Source organism: Camellia sinensis, chromosome 9 (genome assembly GCF_055761805.1).
Source record: "Camellia sinensis isolate YWXY chromosome 9, ASM5576180v1, whole genome shotgun sequence".
NCBI lineage: Eukaryota > Viridiplantae > Streptophyta > Magnoliopsida > Ericales > Theaceae > Camellia > Camellia sinensis.
Window position 1 is genome coordinate 175,418,133 of NC_138969.1, and position 18,401 is coordinate 175,436,533.

The 18,401-nt window shown below is 37.4% G+C and overlaps 2 protein-coding genes across 2 annotated transcripts; both read left to right on the forward strand.

Moving 5' to 3' along the window:
• The first annotated feature begins 128 nt into the window (after positions 1–128).
• LOC145799936 (uncharacterized) lies at positions 129–1,736 on the forward strand. The gene is made up of 6 exons (XM_082889578.1): positions 129–231; positions 322–566; positions 748–951; positions 1,031–1,123; positions 1,221–1,316; positions 1,431–1,736. Exons 1-6 carry the CDS (start codon positions 129–131, stop codon positions 1,734–1,736), a joined length of 1,047 nt encoding a protein of 348 aa, XP_082745704.1.
• Positions 1,737–1,784: 48 nt separating this feature from the next.
• On the forward strand, positions 1,785–3,141 carry LOC114269436 (uncharacterized). Its single transcript, XM_082888086.1, has 3 exons — positions 1,785–1,900; positions 2,558–2,797; positions 2,892–3,141. The coding sequence occupies exons 1-3, from the start codon at positions 1,841–1,843 to the stop codon at positions 2,934–2,936; spliced, it is 345 nt and encodes a 114-aa protein (XP_082744212.1). The 5' UTR covers positions 1,785–1,840; the 3' UTR covers positions 2,937–3,141.
• Positions 3,142–18,401: the final 15,260 nt, after the last annotated feature.

Consider the following 18,401-nt stretch of genomic DNA (forward strand, 5'->3'; position numbering starts at 1 on the left):
AATTTGTTAATTTTCTTCAAGTATTTTGTTCATTTGCAAATAATTTATTTGGATCATTCTAAGTTTACAATTTGATTTGTCTATTTTACTTGAATCATACTAGGATTCATCTATAAAGCAAAAAGCCTATGGACCCATATTTTCAGTTTCGCTCAGGCAATGTTGGTGAGTTTAGTGAGTCAACTTCATCTGAGATACAGCCAAATTCTAGTCAACCCAATGATGATGCAGGTATGCAAGTTTAAACCTTATAAAAATGTTATTATTTCTTCGTATATAATTTATTATTAGTATTATTATTTATTTATTTATTATAACTAGATGGTGCTAGTGGACAAAAGAAAACTAGAGGTCCCACGCAAATGCGTAATATTTGGGGTACTCGTGATGATGAGCGCCTAACAGTCAATTGGAACAAACTTGGCCAACCTGATGACAAATTGGCGACAAAGTTATCATCGTTCATTGGAACTATTGTGCGTGATGGGAAAAATGCACCACTCACTTACAAGAATTGGCATAAAGTCCCAGAACATTACAAAGATCACATATGGGCACTTGTACAGGTAAATGACACAATATTGTGTGAAAGATGATCACATGTGAAAAATAGTAAACATGAGTAATGTGATTAAAACAACACTCTTTATAATTTTGTTTATTTTTAATTTTTTATGTGGGAAGATTAATTTTTTATTATTGTATTCTTCTCTCACTCTCTCTCTCTCTCTTTCTCTCTCTTTTCAGTCAAAGTTTGATCTTCCAAGTCATGCTAGGAAGTGGGTTATGAAGTGCTCTGGTAAGAAGTTAAAAGATTGGAAGGCAAACATAAAGAAAAATTATTATAAGAACCACTTGAGTTTTGACGAACAAAAGCATTATAAAGATAGTAGAGTATATGCTGATCAGTGGGAACACCTTATTAAGTATTGGGCCATCGAAGAAGTAAAGGTATACTCGATCTGATCATTATATGTTATTTTACTTCTTGTAGTTTGGACGCCATTAATTTATGCACTTGTAATTTTAGGCACAAAGTGATAAAAACAAAGCAAGTCGTGCAGAGCGAAAGTATAATCATACTACTGGAACAAAAAGTTTTCCACGTGTTCGAAAGGAGCAGGTTAATTCCTCTTTTCATGTTGTATATTTAATATGGTAAGGTATACATAATGTGACATAATGATATAATTTATATTTTGGAAAATATTATTTTGTAGAAAAATAAGTTGGGACACTCTCCAACTCGTGCTCACATGTTTAAAGTATGTTATACAAAGGAGACAGGAACTCCTGAGGCAACGAAAGCAATGATAGTATGTATCAAATAATTATGTCCATTTGAACTTGTAGATTAGTTAAAATTTCCACATTATAGTGTTGAGTTATTGAAATGTATATATTAAGTTATGTTTTTTGCAACTTTATAGGATGAAATGAATGAGAGGACAACCTTAAATGCAAATTTATCAAATAAGGGCCCAAATGATGCATTTGGACAAGTGATGGGTAAAGAAAAACATGGACGAGTTCGCATGTATGGATTAGGTGTCTCCCCGTCTAATTTATGGAGAGATACATCTGGTCATAAAGCAAACCATGACACAACAATGGATGTCATGGAAGCTGAAAATTCGGAGCTAAGATCCAAAGTTTCCCATGTTCAACATGCTCCGAATAACTTGACAAACACATCTAATCATGTAATTTTTTTAATAGAATTTATAATTAATTAATGTTTTCCTACACTATATATGCATACATATATCTATGTGTGTGTGTTTGTAAAATTAAATAGTTCAAATTTGGTTAGGCCACAACAACTTCTACTCCTCTCGACATGGCAGCTCGACATCAAGCATGGTCTTTGTCATCAATACAAGATACTTCTCTTACTCAGGTACCTACTAAGAGCTAATCATATAGATTACATTACTTCCAACTTTATTTTAGAATAGCATGCAACATTTATTTTACAATTAACCAAGGAATGAATATTGCGAACATAAATTTCATTATTTAAATCTAGACAAAATGTGCTACATAGTCTAAATCATGACATGACGAAGTTTGTGTTATTATTTTTTTAAAAATTAATTTAATTTTCTTTTAAAGCTTTAACAAGACATCTTTGCATCATTTATTACCGCATGGGCTATTTCCGATTCTCTCAAAATATTGCTTGAAAGTAATTAGTTGATTGTCATTTTTCACAATTACATTTGATTTATATCGTTGAGGTTAGGTGATCCTGATATTGATAATGGACATGGTTTTCATTGTCATTGATTGGTGCTTTTGGTTGTTATTGATTTTTTAAGCTATTGTTTGATATGGTGTAAAGCTTCACGGTTGTTACTTTTATATAATTTGTTGTAGTGTAGTGAACCAATTAAGTGATTAAAGCATTTGGCTTGCTTATCTACTAGAGAAATCCATATCACTTTCAGTTATGATCATCTTCACTCTAGCACTTTGTACTAGTTTCTTTTTTTTTAATATTAGCAATTTAATTTTAAATATACAATTACTTAAGTAGTTAAATCTTGATTTACAGGTGGGAGATATAGTTGTTCTAAAAAGTATCATTAGGCCAACAGAAACAGTTGCAATCGGAGTACTTAAAAGCACAGACGCATCTAAAGAAGTAGAAGGGGAAGAACTGGGACCTGACTATTGGGAGGTACATGTTCAAGTGCCAATCAAACCTAATGAGAGCTTGATCCGATCATATGGACTTGTCAAAACAATTGGACAAGCTATTGGAGCTCATGTTGCTTGGCCTGCTCCATTTGTGGTATATTTCTTTCGTAAATACTAATTTTATTAACAAATTTATATTAACTTAATATAGTTTCAATTACCTTCATATGTTTATCTTTTGGATGCAGATTTCACAAGTTATGGATGCTAGCCGAGAATATTTATACAAGTGAGGTTGAGAATTTGGGAACTGATTTTATTTTTGATAATTTTTCTCTCCGGAATATGCATATCACTATGGCTTTTCAGAACTTATGGTTGGAATAATTTTCTTTTAAATTGTTTTTGCTTTAACTTTGTTAGTGTGGTAGAATATTTAATAATTTTGGCAAGGGATTTTTTTGTGCAATATAAATAAATTTATATTTCAATAATAAATAATTGATTGTGTTTTTTTTTTTTTTTTTTTTGATGTGATGATCTTATGGTGGTAATATTTGTTTATTATTATGAAAATATTACAAGATGAATGGATGTCAAATTAATATATGATGTGGCAATTAATATTTAATTGTTTATAAAATTGATTCAATTTTTATAGGTATTTACGCATGCATAATTGTAGCTTTTAAAAGTGTCAATGAAAAAAATATATAAGTGGCATTTTGTAGTAGTGATAGTAGCTTTGCAAAGTGTCACTAAAATAAGTTCCAATGGCACTTATATCTATTTAATGGCACAAATGAATTGGATTTAGTGGCATTTATGAAGGCGTTATAACTATCAATTGAGGCATAATAAGCGTCATTAAAAATCGATATCGTGGCATTTTTTAGATTGCAAGTCTTCTTTAATGGCACTTGATAGCGTCACGAATAGTGCCTACCATGACATGAAAGTGTCACTGAAAAGTTTTAGTCTTGATGGTGTAATGACACTTATAAGTGTGCCTAACTCTTTTTTTAACGGCGCTTGATAGTGCCACAAATAATATCTATCATGACATTAAAATGTCATTGAATGTTTTCAGCCATGATGGTGCAATGGCACTTGCAAGTGTCTATCGTGGCACTCGTATCTACCGTGGCACCGATAAAAGTGGCACTTGTTCAAAATGCCACAAGACCGAAAAATGTCATTAGAAGAATAATTTTGTGGCACTTTCAAATGCCACTAAACTAAGAAAATGTTGTAGTGACTCAGAGAATTGAAGAGGAATTGAGAAGATTTAGCTACCACACTCTCAATTCAATCTTAAGGTAAGATCATCACTCTAAATTCTTGTAGAATTCACAGTGTAAAAGCTAAAATCCATGAAGTTGTAGGATCATTTATAAGAATTTGAGAGAAAATAACTAGAATTAACTTGATTAAGGAAGATATGAGTTAATTGAGCACATGCATGCATCATTCTTCATCTTAGGATTTAATTTCAATAAAGTTCATACAAGCATGAAGCTTTCCTTGCTAAGTTTTGAGAATTCATCTTAATTTTGCATTTACTATCTCAATTGTTGATGTTTTGAAAATAAAGAACTTAATTAGTTATTACATGCATGTGTAAAATATGAAGTTTGAAGCTTGAATTTGAAGAGTGAACAAGGTTTTGAGCTTTGATTTTGCAAATTGGACTTGACTCCATGATTTTGAAGAGTTTCTAGGTATTCTTTTGAGATGAATATGAGCCATGCAAGTTAATGGTTTGAAACTAAGTGTTTTGAAGCTCACCTCTGTTCTAGAAATTCCAGAATTCTACCTCACCGCTCAAGTGAACAATTTGTCGCTCGAACGCACTTTGCATGCTGTCAGCACTTTTACAGACATTTGTAGTTGGCTCAAGCGACCAAGTGTGTGCTTGAGCGAACTCAGCTATATATTGCACACGGCTCGAGCGACTAAAAAGTTGGCTTGAACCTAGATTTTCAGCATCCAAAAGTTTTGCAGAGTTTTGCAGACCGCTCGATCGACCAAAGTTGCGCTCAAGCAAACTGCCTTATTTTCAGCATTTTTGAAATGCACTTCCAAATGCATACTTTCATCCTTATGCCTCTATAGGCATTCTTAAGCAATCATTTAGACAATGATAATAAACAAATGAGTTAGAAACACACTAAATAAGGATTGAATTAAATAAAAAATTGTTTAGGAATGTGTGTAGCTTTAGTATGTGTTTGTATAGGTCGTGCACTTTATTTTGCCCAATTTGTTTGAGGAGCTATCTGTGAGTAACAACTCTGTAAAGTTATGTTTGTTAAAAGTATTTTCTGAATTATAAATTATAATTTCTTTTTGAACTGATAATTTCTGAATGAATGAATGATTGTCCATTTTCTAGAATGTAATCGTGGCATTCTTAGCATCTGTTATCCATTATTAGAGATCTCTGTGGGTTCCAACTCTTGAAACTATTTGTTAAACCTTAATGGTTATCTGTTCTGATTATGCATAATCATCTGTCTAATCTGAATAGGTCTTATGAGACCATCTGCTCTATTAAGCTAATGGATATACCACGTATGCTTGATTACAAGTTTGAACACATATCTAATTCTATTATGATTTGAAACTTTAATTTTTGGAATTATAATTTGGGACATCATTCATTAAACCTTGACGTTATTGTTATTCATCAAGCTTCAACTTACCTTTTATATATATGTATGTAGATGACCAAGCGCAAGACTAGGCTTAGTAGCATCTGTTTGGACTTAGTTTTTGTAAAGCCAACCATTGTGCCTCACGTTGAGGTTCCAGATGTGTCAAGCTTAAGGCTTCTTTTTGTGTAGTTATTCCTTTTGATATGTAATTAAGATGTACTTAAAGACAGTGAAACTGTTTTTATTTGCAAGGTTTAACCCTAAACTATGACAATGTTTTGTGTATAGTATTATGCTTATGCTTATGTATATGAAGATGCAAATTTCTTCTGTTTCATATAAGTCTGCACAGTTCATTGGTCAAATTATTTTATTTTGTATGCTTCTGCAAGCCCCTGTAATTATGAGTCTATTTAAGAAGGTCTTCGGTAATCACGGACTACTGGATGGTCACCTCGCTAATCCCTTGGGGCGAGGGTTGGGTCGTGATAGTGCACTTTCAAGCTATTGTTTGGACTTTAGTTATTCAATTTGATGTAATATTTTTCATATTTGTATTACTCTTTTATCGATTTGTAAATTTAAAAAAAAAATGTTGTAAGATGTTTGTTAGTATGTCTAATAATATTTCAAATTTTGATGTATTACAATTGTATTAAAAATTGACGTAAGTAATGGGATTATTAAGTGAGTGATTCTTGTCATTTTTCTGTTGTGTTGATTTGGTCATTGTAATTTAATTTTATGAATTTTGTTCTTTTTTTTCTTATGGTATCAATTTTGTTCAATTGATATCCCGTAAGTAATTAGATAGTTTTCAAGTACAAAATGATACATTGAAAAAGAAATGTACCATTTTAAGTTGGACATCAACTCTTTCATCATTTCAATTAGAGTGCATAGATTATTTTGCTTACTAATTTTGGTTCTATTTGAAAAGAAATTAGCTTTAATTGACACAAAGTTTTGTTCATAAAAATTGACACAAAGTTAAAAATTTTAAAATAAAATTCATACAATCAAAACTATAAAAAGTCAATTAAACACTACTGACGAGTTATAAAATTTATGAATATGATTTGTCCTAAATGAAATGTAATAAAAAAAATTACATGTTTACCATAGCATTGTGGTCGGAAAAAGTAGTGCAGAGATGGGTAAAAAATGTATTTACATTAAAAATAAAAAATAAAAATAAAAAAAAATAAAAAAGAAGAAGAAGATTGAATAGGTCCTAATAGTTTGATTTAATTTTCATTAGTGATAGACATTAAAAATAATTTTTGTGATGCTTTTTTATATGTCGCTAAAAATTAACAATGAGTGATTTTTCATTACGATTATTATTAATTGTTGTTAAAATTTACAATTACTGACGTTTTTATGTGACAAATTTTTCAAATTGTCACTGAAAGTTAAAAAGTAGTGACTTTTTTGTAATGGTTTTTTTAAATTGTTGTTAAAACTTATAATTAATGACATTTTTTGTGACATTTTTTAAATTATCGCTGAAAATTAACAATTAGTAACTTTTTTTTTAATAATGTTTGATAAAAATGATATTAATTATCACTAAATCTATTGAACAATAAATGCACTTATTAAGATTTACACATAAAACCCCCTTAAATGATCAAATTACATTTAAAAGCAAAAAATAGATGGCCTATTTTGAAAATTATATTTGCCATTCAATAATTATAATCAAAACACCACTTGAGGCATAACCAGAACCGGCCCTAGGCTAAGGCCATTAAGGCGTGTGCCTTAGGCCTCAAACAATTGGCTCAAAATTGGCCTCCCAAATTTAAAGTAGTATAATATATTACAAATATAAATAGGCTCAAAACATCTTCTCTTTTTTTTCTTGTTAAAAAAAAAAAAAGAAACCCAGTTGAAAAGTCCAACCGATTCATCATTCACTTCACATATCGCTAGGTTTTCTCACATATGCTTCGCATTTTGACTTTTCACATTCATTTAAAATTAAATTCATTAAATTCAATATGACCTTAAAATCTTAGAAAGCTATTAAGGTGGGTGATTTTATCCGAACAAATAAATTGGGTTATTCAAGTACGTCAGTTCACACTTGTAATTAGTACTCGCGTAGTTGATTTTACTTTGAATAAGCAAGTTGAATTGTCTAAGTACGTGGGTTCATATTTGTGTAATTGGTGTTTGAGATTTGTTTTTTTTTTTTTTTTTTTAAATGATTTTTTCGTTGGTTTATTTTTGTGAGTCTTTTTTTAAAATTTTCAAAAGATTTTAGAATTTCGGATATTTAAAATTTTGGTATTGGGTTTTTAAATTTTTTTTTCGAATATTTCAATTTTTTTTAAAAAAAAATTCTCTACACTAGACGGATCAAAAATTTTTAAAAAATTAACATAATTTTGGGGGGGAAAAAAAGACACTAAAGCCCAAAAGAAAAAATGTGACCCAAAAAAAAAAAACAGCCTAACACCGGTGTGGGTAATTTTCTTGATGAAATAAGTAGCCTTGTTCAAATATATTACTTTTAAAAATATTAGAAATCTCAAAAATTCTATTAAAAATTCTACCGAATGTCTTATATGGGTGTAGGGTCCATATGGGACATTTGGTAAAAATTTTAATAGAATTTTTGAAATTTTTAATATTATTCTATTACTTTATATCCATGGAAATATCGGTATACGTGATTAATTTGAAATAAAATTATTTTATAGAACGAGTGTAAAACCCACTGTGGTTATATGACTTGTGAAAAAATGCAATAAATTTATATCGGCCACATTTCGATCTTTAAAGTGATTGAAAATAATTTTCTTTATTAAAGGGTTTAGCAAATAGACTTTTTTTTATTATTATTAATTTATACGAAAGATCTGAAGTGCATTATCAAACAAAGGCTCATACTTTAGTTTCTAAATCAAAGCTGAAACTCTGTTTTAATTCTTGGATATGTTTTGGCAGCAATCCCAAAATATGGATAATCTATCAAAGAATTTCTTACCTTGAATTCACAAACATTAAATCTATTTGTTTTTGTAGAGGCTGTTTCTGCTATTTCGGCTGTGAGCCTAATAACCAACTTCCCACAATAGAAATAATTTGATACACGAAAAATGTTTGGGAGAACTAATTAGTGCTCCCACTAATTAGGTGGCAGTGGGTTTCGTCATTAATGATGTGATGTTTTAGTCTTGGAGTTGTATTTTTTTTTTAATTTTTTTTAATTTTTTAATGCATTAGTACTATTAGTGGTGATATTTTTAATGGGATGAATCATTGTTGTTTGATACACTATGGAGGATATGCCACATGCTTAACTGACAAGTGGACCTACGAATAATTCTTGCGTGGGCCCCACAGGAGAGACAATTCAGGCTATGTTTGAGATGAAGGTTTGGGTTGGATTAAGATTATTTTAATAAAAATAAATAAAATAAGTTTTTTTATCTAATAAGATAAAATGTTATATTTAAATTATTATTATTTTATTTTTTCTCTCACAAAAGTAAAAGAATTAAAAAAATCTATCTCAAACGAGACTTTTTAACCCAGGCTAGGTCTCGTTTGGGAACAAGTTTTTTTAGTAACTTTTTGATTTTTTAGCTAAAATGTGATGTAAAAAAACTTAGTTGGGTATGTTTGGTTTGTGTTTAAGAGATGTGTTTTAGAGATAAAAAGTACGAAAAGTTGTTTGGTTTGGTTTTTTTCAAAAGATGTTTTAGAAAATTATTTTGAGAGAGAGTTTTAGAAAAAATGATTGATTTGATGTGTGTGTGAGAGAGATTTGTTTGGAAAACTTGTTTGATTTACAAGTTTTGAGAAATTTTTTTGGGAAAATTTGTTTGGTTTGATTACTTTTAAAAACTTATTTGTAGAGAAAATTTCTCAAAAATTTTTCAGAAATACAAACCAAATGAACCCATCATTTGGGTATGTTTGGTTTGTGTTTGAGAGATATGTTTTAGAGATAAAAGGTACGAAAAGTTGTTTGGTTTGATTTTTTTCAAAAGATATTTTGGAAAATTATTTTGAGAGAGAGTTTTGGAAAAAGTGATTGATTTGATGTATGTGAGAGAGAGATTTGTTTGGAAAACTTGTTTGGTTTACAAGTTTTGAGAAATTTTTTTGAGAAAATTTGTTTGGTTTGATTACTTTTAAAAACTTATTTGTAGAGAAAATTTCCCGAAAATTTTTCAGAAATACAAACCAAACGAACCCATGTTTGGATGACTTTTTAACTTTTTACGAAAAGATGTGCAAAAAGTAGAGAGAAAATGAAATCTTTAACTTTTTAGTATGGGTTGTTACCTTTTGGTTTTTTTTTTAGTAATGTTTTAACTTTTTAACTAAAAAAATCATTTGTCAAACAAGATTTAAAATAATCAAAAAGTTAAAAAGTCAAAGAGCTAATACACATCCGAAACGAAGGGTCAGCCAAATGAATGGTTGCTATTCTTCGGGAGAATATTAAAGAAAATTGAGAAATAAAAAAAAATAATTATAAAATCATCAAAATATGGTGTCGTTTGGTAACACTTACGTTTTTAATTTTCTATTTATATTTACAAAAATTTTAAAAACTCAAATAAAAAATTGTTTGGTAAAATTTTTTATTTATAAATCAGTGGTCTCAGTTTATAAATTTGACCAAAAAATGAAAACACAAAAAATGTGTTTCCGTTTTGAGTTTTGAGTTTTTTTTTTTTTTTACCACTCAACACCAGCCACCATCCGCCTCCATTTTTCATCACCGTCTTCCGCCACCACCACCCACCACCCACCCCTCACCACCACCACTCACCATCCACCTACCACCTGCCACTACCACCCGCCACCACCCGCCACCACCCACCAGCCACCTGCCATCCACTCACCACCACCGCCCACCCCTCACCACCACCACCACCACCACCACCCACCACTACCATCCACCGCCCGCCACCACCACCCGCCACCTACTTGCCACCACCACTCACCATCCACTTGCCACCACCAGCCACTACCTGCCACCACCAGCCACCCACCACCACCAGCCACCTACCACCCACCACCACTACCACCACCACCATCACCCATCACCCACCCGCCACCCACATGCCACCACCACCCACCACCACTACTACCACCACCATCCACTCGCTACCACCCGCCACCGTCACCCACCCACCCACCACCCGCCACCACCCACAACCACCCGCCATTCGTCACCCACCTACCACCACCACCTACCGCCACCACCACCGCCACCGTCACTCACCCACCCACCCACCATCACTACCCACCACCCACGCATCACCACCCGCCATCCGCCACCCACCTGCCACCACCACCCGCCACCACCACCACCACCAGCCATCGTCACCCACCCACCCACCCACCACCACCACCCGCCACCACCACCACCACCAGCCATCGTCACCCACCCACCCACCACCACCACCCGCCACCATCCGCCACCACCACCACCCACTCGCTACCACTCAACACCCACCACCGTCACCCACCCACCCACCCACCCACCCACCATCACCACCCATCCGCCACCACCCACTTGCCACCACCACCACCACCCACCACCCGCCACCACCACCACCACCACCACCACTCGCTCGCTTGCTACCACCCGCCACCGTCACCCACCCACCACCCACCGTCATCACTTTCCATCACCGTCTCCGCCGCACTTGCCACCACTTGCCATTTCTCACCCTTTTTATATTTTTAAAATTTTTTAAACATTTTGTCAATTACCAAACGCATTTATAGTTTATGTTTTTTTAAAAATAAATAAAAAATAAACAAAAATCAGTTTATAAAATTTTTGTAAATATAAACTGAAAACGTAAACGTTACCAAACAAACTTATATGCATTGAATATTAGTTTACGATTATTTTTTCTATTTCTTACTCTGTTTTTTTTATATTTTCTCATATTCTTCCACATGAGAAATTGCATTATTTTGGTAACAATTAAAAAAATTTGTATGAATATTTTTTTTTCCAACTTTGTTTAGTGTAGAACAATATGAAAAGTAACACTTCAATAAAAAAAAAATAAGAAATAAAAATATTTATTTTATTTTATTTTTAGTGATTTGTTTTTAATTTTGTAATGGGTTAACTATAAAAATTAACTGGTCAAATCTATTTGTAGCCTATGGTTTCAATTAAGGAAAATTTACCCATAAATCCTAGTTTCTGAAAAGTTGAACCATTTAGTCCTAAAAGTTTTCTTATACTCCATTTAGTCCCATTTGCACATCGATCTAATGTTTGAAACATTAATCTGATGTTCGAAATCTAATGTTCGAAACATTAATCTGATGTTCGAAATTTAATGTTCGAAACATTAATCTGATGTTTGAAACATTGTAATGGGACCTTTCAGTCTATAAAAAAACTTTTAGAACTAAACAATGTATAAGTTATTAATTTGAGATTTATTGGTGCATCCCCCTTGAATTAAATGCTAAAGCCCAATTTCCGATCATTGAAAGATCCAGAGGAAATACAGCCGTAAATGGCCCAGGAATATGCCATTTAAAAGGCCGAAGTTCTCGTTTTCAAAGACCCTGGAATTTAAAAGGCCGAAGTTCTCGTTTTCAAAGACCCTGGAAGAAATAAATCCAACGTGTACGTGCCTTTTGGCAACGTTTACAGTTTATTGTTTTTTTATTATAAATATTAAATATGTTTATATTTATTTTGAATAAAAATAAAAATAAAAAATATATTTGGTATAAAAGTATTTTAAATTTTTATTTTGAAAATGAGAGGGTAATTTATATATAAATTGGGCCGAGCTAGATAATGGGCCGTTCATTGGGCCACGGTAAGAAGGGCTGGATAAAACGGAAGTTGGAGTTAGCCCGATCCTGAGAACGCCTTATTATTATCCCGGTCAAAAAGAGCCTTGAAGTTATTCCGGTCTAAAGAAGCGTGGCGATTAGCCCGATTGCCACACTCAGAGTTAGCCCGGTCATGGCATATTATGGTTAACCCGGTCAGAACTTGGCTATTTGTTAGCTCGGTCAGGACCATGATGTTTTGTTATCTCGGCCTGAACATACAATGGTTAATATTGAAGAAACCGAGGTAAGAACAATGAATGGAAGAACCGAGCTAACGTTAGGTCGGTCTAGTCTGCGGTTTAGCATAGCCATGCTTACCTCGGTCATATTAAAGTCCGACCATGGTAAAACCATCTCACTTGGTTCAAGCAGTGAGAAGGGTGTTGAAGGATAAGCATTATCTTTTAGGAATGTGATTCCTAGGAGGACTCTACACAGAAGAGTAAAAGTCCTACTAGGATTGTGTCACACGGAACCTATAAAAACTCATAACATCACCTATGGAGAGGTAACACAACTTTGATTCCCGAATACACAGAGCTTTTTGTCTATTTGTCTATTTTGCTGACTTAGGCATCGGAGAGGTATCCGGCACACACTCGCCGGCTAGCTCACGTTTGTGTTTTCAGGGAGTAAAGCGACGACGTACGGAGGAGTGCAGACATGATCAACAGGATTATACGGGAAGAATATTTCGTGCCCGTACAATTGGCGCCGTCTGTGGGAACATCAGACTAGAACAAAACCTCTTGATCAAGCTTTTTCTCTTTAGAAGCAATGGCGCACAACGAAGATTTGTCGCAGTCCGCCCTTGACGGATAAACACCAGAGGGGGGTGCAAGGCGCGAAGGCCTACCTTCTATCCCTCCCATGGCGGACTTGGAGCCACAGCGACAGAATCCCAGGAGGGATGAAAGGGGGAGGAGGCGGACTAACAGCCCCCGTCACTCTCGTTCACAAAGTCCTGACAGACAAAGGCGGAGGATCGATCCTCAAGTTCTGGAGGACCGCGTGAAGGAGCAAGATGAATTGATAAGGAAGATGGCGGCGGACATGGAGGCCATAAAGCGCCATATCAAGGGAAAAGGGGTGGCGACAGGAGTGAGGCGCAAAGGCAATGTGCCTCCTCGCCACTCAGAAGATCGTAGTAGGCGTACCACGACATCGCAAGCAGAGAGTAGAAGCCTCAGGACGAGCGACACTCAATCAAGGACTTCCAGAACTCGTCACTCCAGGTCTGAGAGAACGAGATCATTAAGGTCTTACACAGAGGGAAGTACCTATCGGCCCTCACATACGCACCATACATCATCCAGGCAAACGAAGTTGCCTAGATCGTCCGACTTACGGACTGTGCTTGAAGAAAAGGCGCGACAGAAGGAAGATGTTAGGACACGCGATCCACACAGAGTTTCAGCCCTTCAACGGTTGGCCCCTCAGATGCATGGAAGTGTCGAGGTTGGGATGCCAATACCGCACCTTGCCTACGAACCAACAGATAAAGCGTTGGCAAGACTCCATTGCTCGCCGTTCGTTCCGGCAATTGAGAATGCACCATTACCCTCAGGCTTTATCCAGCCAAAATTTACCACGTACGAAGGGAAGACAGACCCTTACATGCACCTAAGCCACTTTCGTCAGGTTATGGCAGTATACCGACGGAACGAAGCTTTAATGTGCATCCTCTTCCCATCAAGCCTTGGTGACCTAGGCTTGACTTGGTTCGAAAAACTTCCAGAAGGCAGCATAGCCTCCTGGGCGCAATTGGCGGAGGCATTCGTTACTAGGTTCAGAACGAGCACCAAAACCCCGGTGAAAATTAATTAACTGCTCTCCATTGATATGGGCGAGAAAGAGTCATTAAAATCCTACAATAGCCGCTACTGGGAGACCTTCAACCAAATTGGAGACTGCCTCACCAATCTCGCCATCGCACAGTACAAAAGGGGCCTTCGAGGCGGGAACAGACTAAGAAACTCAAAAACTATGACACCGCCTCTCACAATGGAGGCCTTAATGGAGAGAGTGCACCAACACATTCGGGTAGAAGAAGATGGCGCTTGTGCTAAATCAAAGTCTAGCATGACCACAGTACCAAATAAAAAGACCGCGACAAAGGTTAACGCGGTAGAACGTCCGAACAAAAATGGACGAGGCAGGCGGAACAACGGAAAAGACCAGGATAAAAGATGGTTGAGAGTCCGCACTGCCATTACCACGGTATTCAAAAAGCCAATCTACCAGATTCTGAGCAAGATACGTAATGAACCTTTCGTCAAATGGTCTGCCAAGCTAGGATAGGCGTAGAAGGACTACGACGAAAGATCACAGTGCACCTTCCATAAAGAAAAGGGGCAACGCATTGAAAATTGTACATTATTGAGACAACATCTAGAGAAGTTGGTGGCGGCCGGTCACCTAGACAAATACATTGAAGGAGGGGCGCAGCCAGCCCCCCAGAATGACAACCACCTGAACGGAATGCCAATCGACGCCCCACCTCAAGGCGTGATAAACGTAATACATGGGGTATTCGAGCCTGAGCGCGTATGTGAGCTCAGGGGCATGATAAAGAAGGCTGAGCACTTGAGGGAGGTATTAAATGCCCAGCCCACCATTAAAAAGGAGAAAACAGAAACCACGAACATCATATCTTTTTCGGATAGAGACTTGGCAAGGATATATTGCCCTTACAATGATGCACTGGTCGTCTCTCTCCGAGTCAAGGATTTCGACGTCAAGAGGATTTTGATTGACCAAGGGAGCTCGTGTGAGATAATGTACTACGACACCTTCAAACAACTAAAATTGGAGGGCAAAGACTTGGCACCATATCCCCCCTGATCGGATTCAACTCAATGCCAGAGTGGCCAGTCGGCAAGATCATCCTTCCAGTCAGGACAGGAAGCGTAACAAAATAAGTGGAATTTTGGGTGTTAAAAGTCCCTTCCACTTACAACATAATCTTAGGAAGAACATGGCTGCATGCCATACGAGCGGTAGCTTCATCCTACCATCAAGTAATGCGATTCCCCAACAAAATCGGGGTAATTGAAGAGGTCTTTGGAGACCAAATTATGTCCAAGCAATGCTTTGTCACGGTTAATGGCAGCCGCGCTGACAAGGGATATGTTCATTCGGTGGAAGAACTTGAGAGCAATGAATTGTTCGCAGATGTCGGCAAAACAGCTGACCAAAAAGCGGTGGAAGACTTGGTAGAAGTACGAATAGATGAAAAGAACCCGGATAAATTCTTTTTGCTCGGATCGTCGTTGTCCAGCACTGAAAGATTAGAGGTTTTGGAATTCTTGACCTCTAACATCGAAGTGTTCGCCTGGACGCCCTACGACATGCCAGGCATTGATCCAAACTTCATCTGTCACCAACTCAATGTCCACCCATCCGCCAGACCAATCATTAGCGCACTCGCAGATCGGCACTCCACCACGCCGAGATAGTGGCAGAAGAAGTGGGAAATCTGCTAGAGGCAGGTGCTATCAGAGAGGTGCACTACCCTAGATGGATTTCCAACACAGTCGTGGTGCCAAAAAAGAATGGCAAATGACGTGTCTGCGTCGACTATAAGACAGTCAACAAAGCATACCCAAAAGACAGCTTCCCCCTACCACGGATAGATCAACTGGTAGACCTAACGACGGGGCACAACCGACTTAGCTTTCTTGATGCGTACAGAGGCTACCATCAGATCGCCATGTACGAACCAAACCAGGAGGTCACGTCCTTTACAACTCCAAGAGGACTGTATTGCTACAAGGTCATGCCCTTTGGCCTAAAGAACGCAGGGGCAACATTTCAAAGAATGGTCACCAAGATGTTCGAGCCGTTGTTAGGCAGAACAATGGAGGCTTACATCGACGACATGGTGGTCAAAAGTAAGGATGAGAACGACCATCTGAGGGACCTAGGTGAGATGTTCCAGATTCTGAAGAGACACAAGTTGCGCCTTAATGCATCTAAGTGCGCGTTCGGTGTAGGATTTGGAAAATTCCTGGGCTTCCTGGTGACCAACCGGGGTATTGAGGCAAACCCCTCCCAGATCAAAGCTATTCAGGATCTGGAGAGGCCTAACTTAGTAAAAGAAGTGCAGCATCTCACCAACATGGCAACTGCACTCAACCGATTCATTAGCCGGTCGTCAGACAGACTACGGCCATTTTTTCTAGCATTAAAAGCCAAGTTCGAGTGGGACGAAGAATACGACCGCGCTCTGGAAAACTTGAAGGAATACATGTCTTCTCTACCACTGCTTATCACCCCAATACCTGGAGAAGAACTCTTCATGTACCTGGCGGTCTCTCAGCACGCAATTAGCGCAGTATTGGTCCGTGCAGAAGGAATCCAACATCTGCCCATTTATTATGTCAGCAAAACATTGCTGGGCACCGAAACGAGGTACTTGCCACTGGAAAAACTGGCCTTGGCCTTAATGATGGCTTCAAGAAAGTTGTCGCACTACTTCCACGCCCACACCATAGTCGTCCTCACAGGTTTCCCATTAAAAGCTTTGTTTAAGAGGGCAAACTTTTCTGGGCGAATCTTGAAGTGGGCAGTAGAGTTGGGACAATTCGACATCAAGTTCCAACCTAGAACCGCGATAAAAGGCCCAAGCTTTGGCAGACTTTATCGCAGAATTTACTCCTGGAAGTCATCATATTTGCCCAGTTGACCTGACTAAAGCAACCGAACTAGGGATGGAAGTTGACGCCAGAATAGCGCAACCCCTGGTGCAGGATACTCAGTCGGACCCCAAGGCAGACTAGAGTAAAGAGAGCAAGGCAGAAGCGAACCATGCTACACCAAGCCAAGACTCACCAACAAATAAAGACTTGGTTTAATCAGATAGCGAGGGGTAGACAGTAAGTATGGACCTTGAAGAAGACACCAGCAACATTCTTGACCCCATGGCATAATCTGATCCCTCCACTTGCTGGAAATTATTCGTTGGAGAGATGTGGAAGCTCTTTGTGGACGGAGCATCCAACCGGCATGTTGCAGGACTTGGCATAGTCCTCATCTCACCGAACGGCCTAGTTGTGGAGCAAGCAGTCAACCTTGGCTTCCCAGCATCAAACAACGAAGCGGAGTATGAAGTGCTTCTTGCATATCTCAAATCAGCATCCTACATGAAGGCCACCAAGCTAATGGTTTACAGCGACTCACAGCTCATGGTAAACCAAATTTCAGGCGATTACGAGGCAAAGGATGACATGATGGCTAAGTATCAAGACTTAGTCAGAAAAGAGATCAAGAAATTTGAAGTAGTGAGGATAGAACAGATTGGTAGGGAGAAAAACAGCAGAGCAGACGAACTAGCAGGCTTTGCTTCAATGGCAGATACATCCATCCTTTATCCGTTGCTAATTGACTACTTACCAAGACTAAGCATTGAAGACCTCGAAGCAGAAGAGGTATGTTGCGCCGAACTATGCCCCTCATGGATGGATCCCATCATACTATTCTTAAAAGATGGCGTCTTACCAGAAGAAAAGAAAGAAGCCAACAAAATTAGGGCAAAGTCACAGCGATTTTGGCTCTCCCCATCTATGGCATTATACAAAAATTCATTCACAGGACCTTATCTAAAGTGTGTCCACCCCAGCAAAGTGGAAGCATTCTTGTTCGTGGTACACGAAGGCGTGTGCGGAAGCCATCAAGGAGGAAGATCGTTAGCCTACAGAGCCATTTCACAAGGATACTGGTGGCCATACATGCAAGCAGACTCAGAAAAGTATGTGAAGAAGTGCGAGAAATGTCAGAAGTTCGCACACCAAATACATCAACCAGCCAGAGAACTCCTACCATTGACCAGCCCATGGCCCTTCGCAATGTGGGGCTTGGACATAGTAGGACCACTTCCAACAGCACCCGATAACAGGAAGTTCTTTCTCGCAGCAACAGACTACTTCACAAAGTGGGTAGAAGCAGAAGCATTGGCCTCAATCAAGGAAAAAGAGGTGAAGAAGTTCGTCTGGCAGAATATCATTACTCGATTCGGCATACCTAAAGCCCTAATATCAGACAATGGCACTCAGTTTGATGGCAGAATCTTTAGAGGCTTTTGTGAAGAATACAAGATAGAGTTCTACAATTCTACAACAGCATATCCCCAAGCCAACGGCCAGGCGGAAGCATCAAGCAAGGTCATCTTAGATGGACTGAAGAAAAGGTTAGAAAAAATGAAAGGCAAATGGGCTGAGGAACTTCCTCATGTTTTATGGGCTTACCGTACCA

Coding starts and splice junctions, on each gene's coding strand:
- LOC145799936 (XM_082889578.1), top strand. CDS start 129: ATGGACCCATATTTTCAGTTTCGCTCAGGCAATGTTGGTGAGTTTAGT. Junction 232..321: donor TCAACCCAATGATGATGCAG/GTATGCAAGTTT, acceptor TATTATAACTAG/ATGGTGCTAGTGGACAAAAG. Junction 952..1,030: donor GGGCCATCGAAGAAGTAAAG/GTATACTCGATC, acceptor TTGTAATTTTAG/GCACAAAGTGATAAAAACAA.
- LOC114269436 (XM_082888086.1), top strand. CDS start 1,841: ATGGCAGCTCGACATCAAGCATGGTCTTTGTCATCAATACAAGATACT. Junction 1,901..2,557: donor AAGATACTTCTCTTACTCAG/GTACCTACTAAG, acceptor CTTGATTTACAG/GTGGGAGATATAGTTGTTCT. Junction 2,798..2,891: donor CTTGGCCTGCTCCATTTGTG/GTATATTTCTTT, acceptor TTTTGGATGCAG/ATTTCACAAGTTATGGATGC.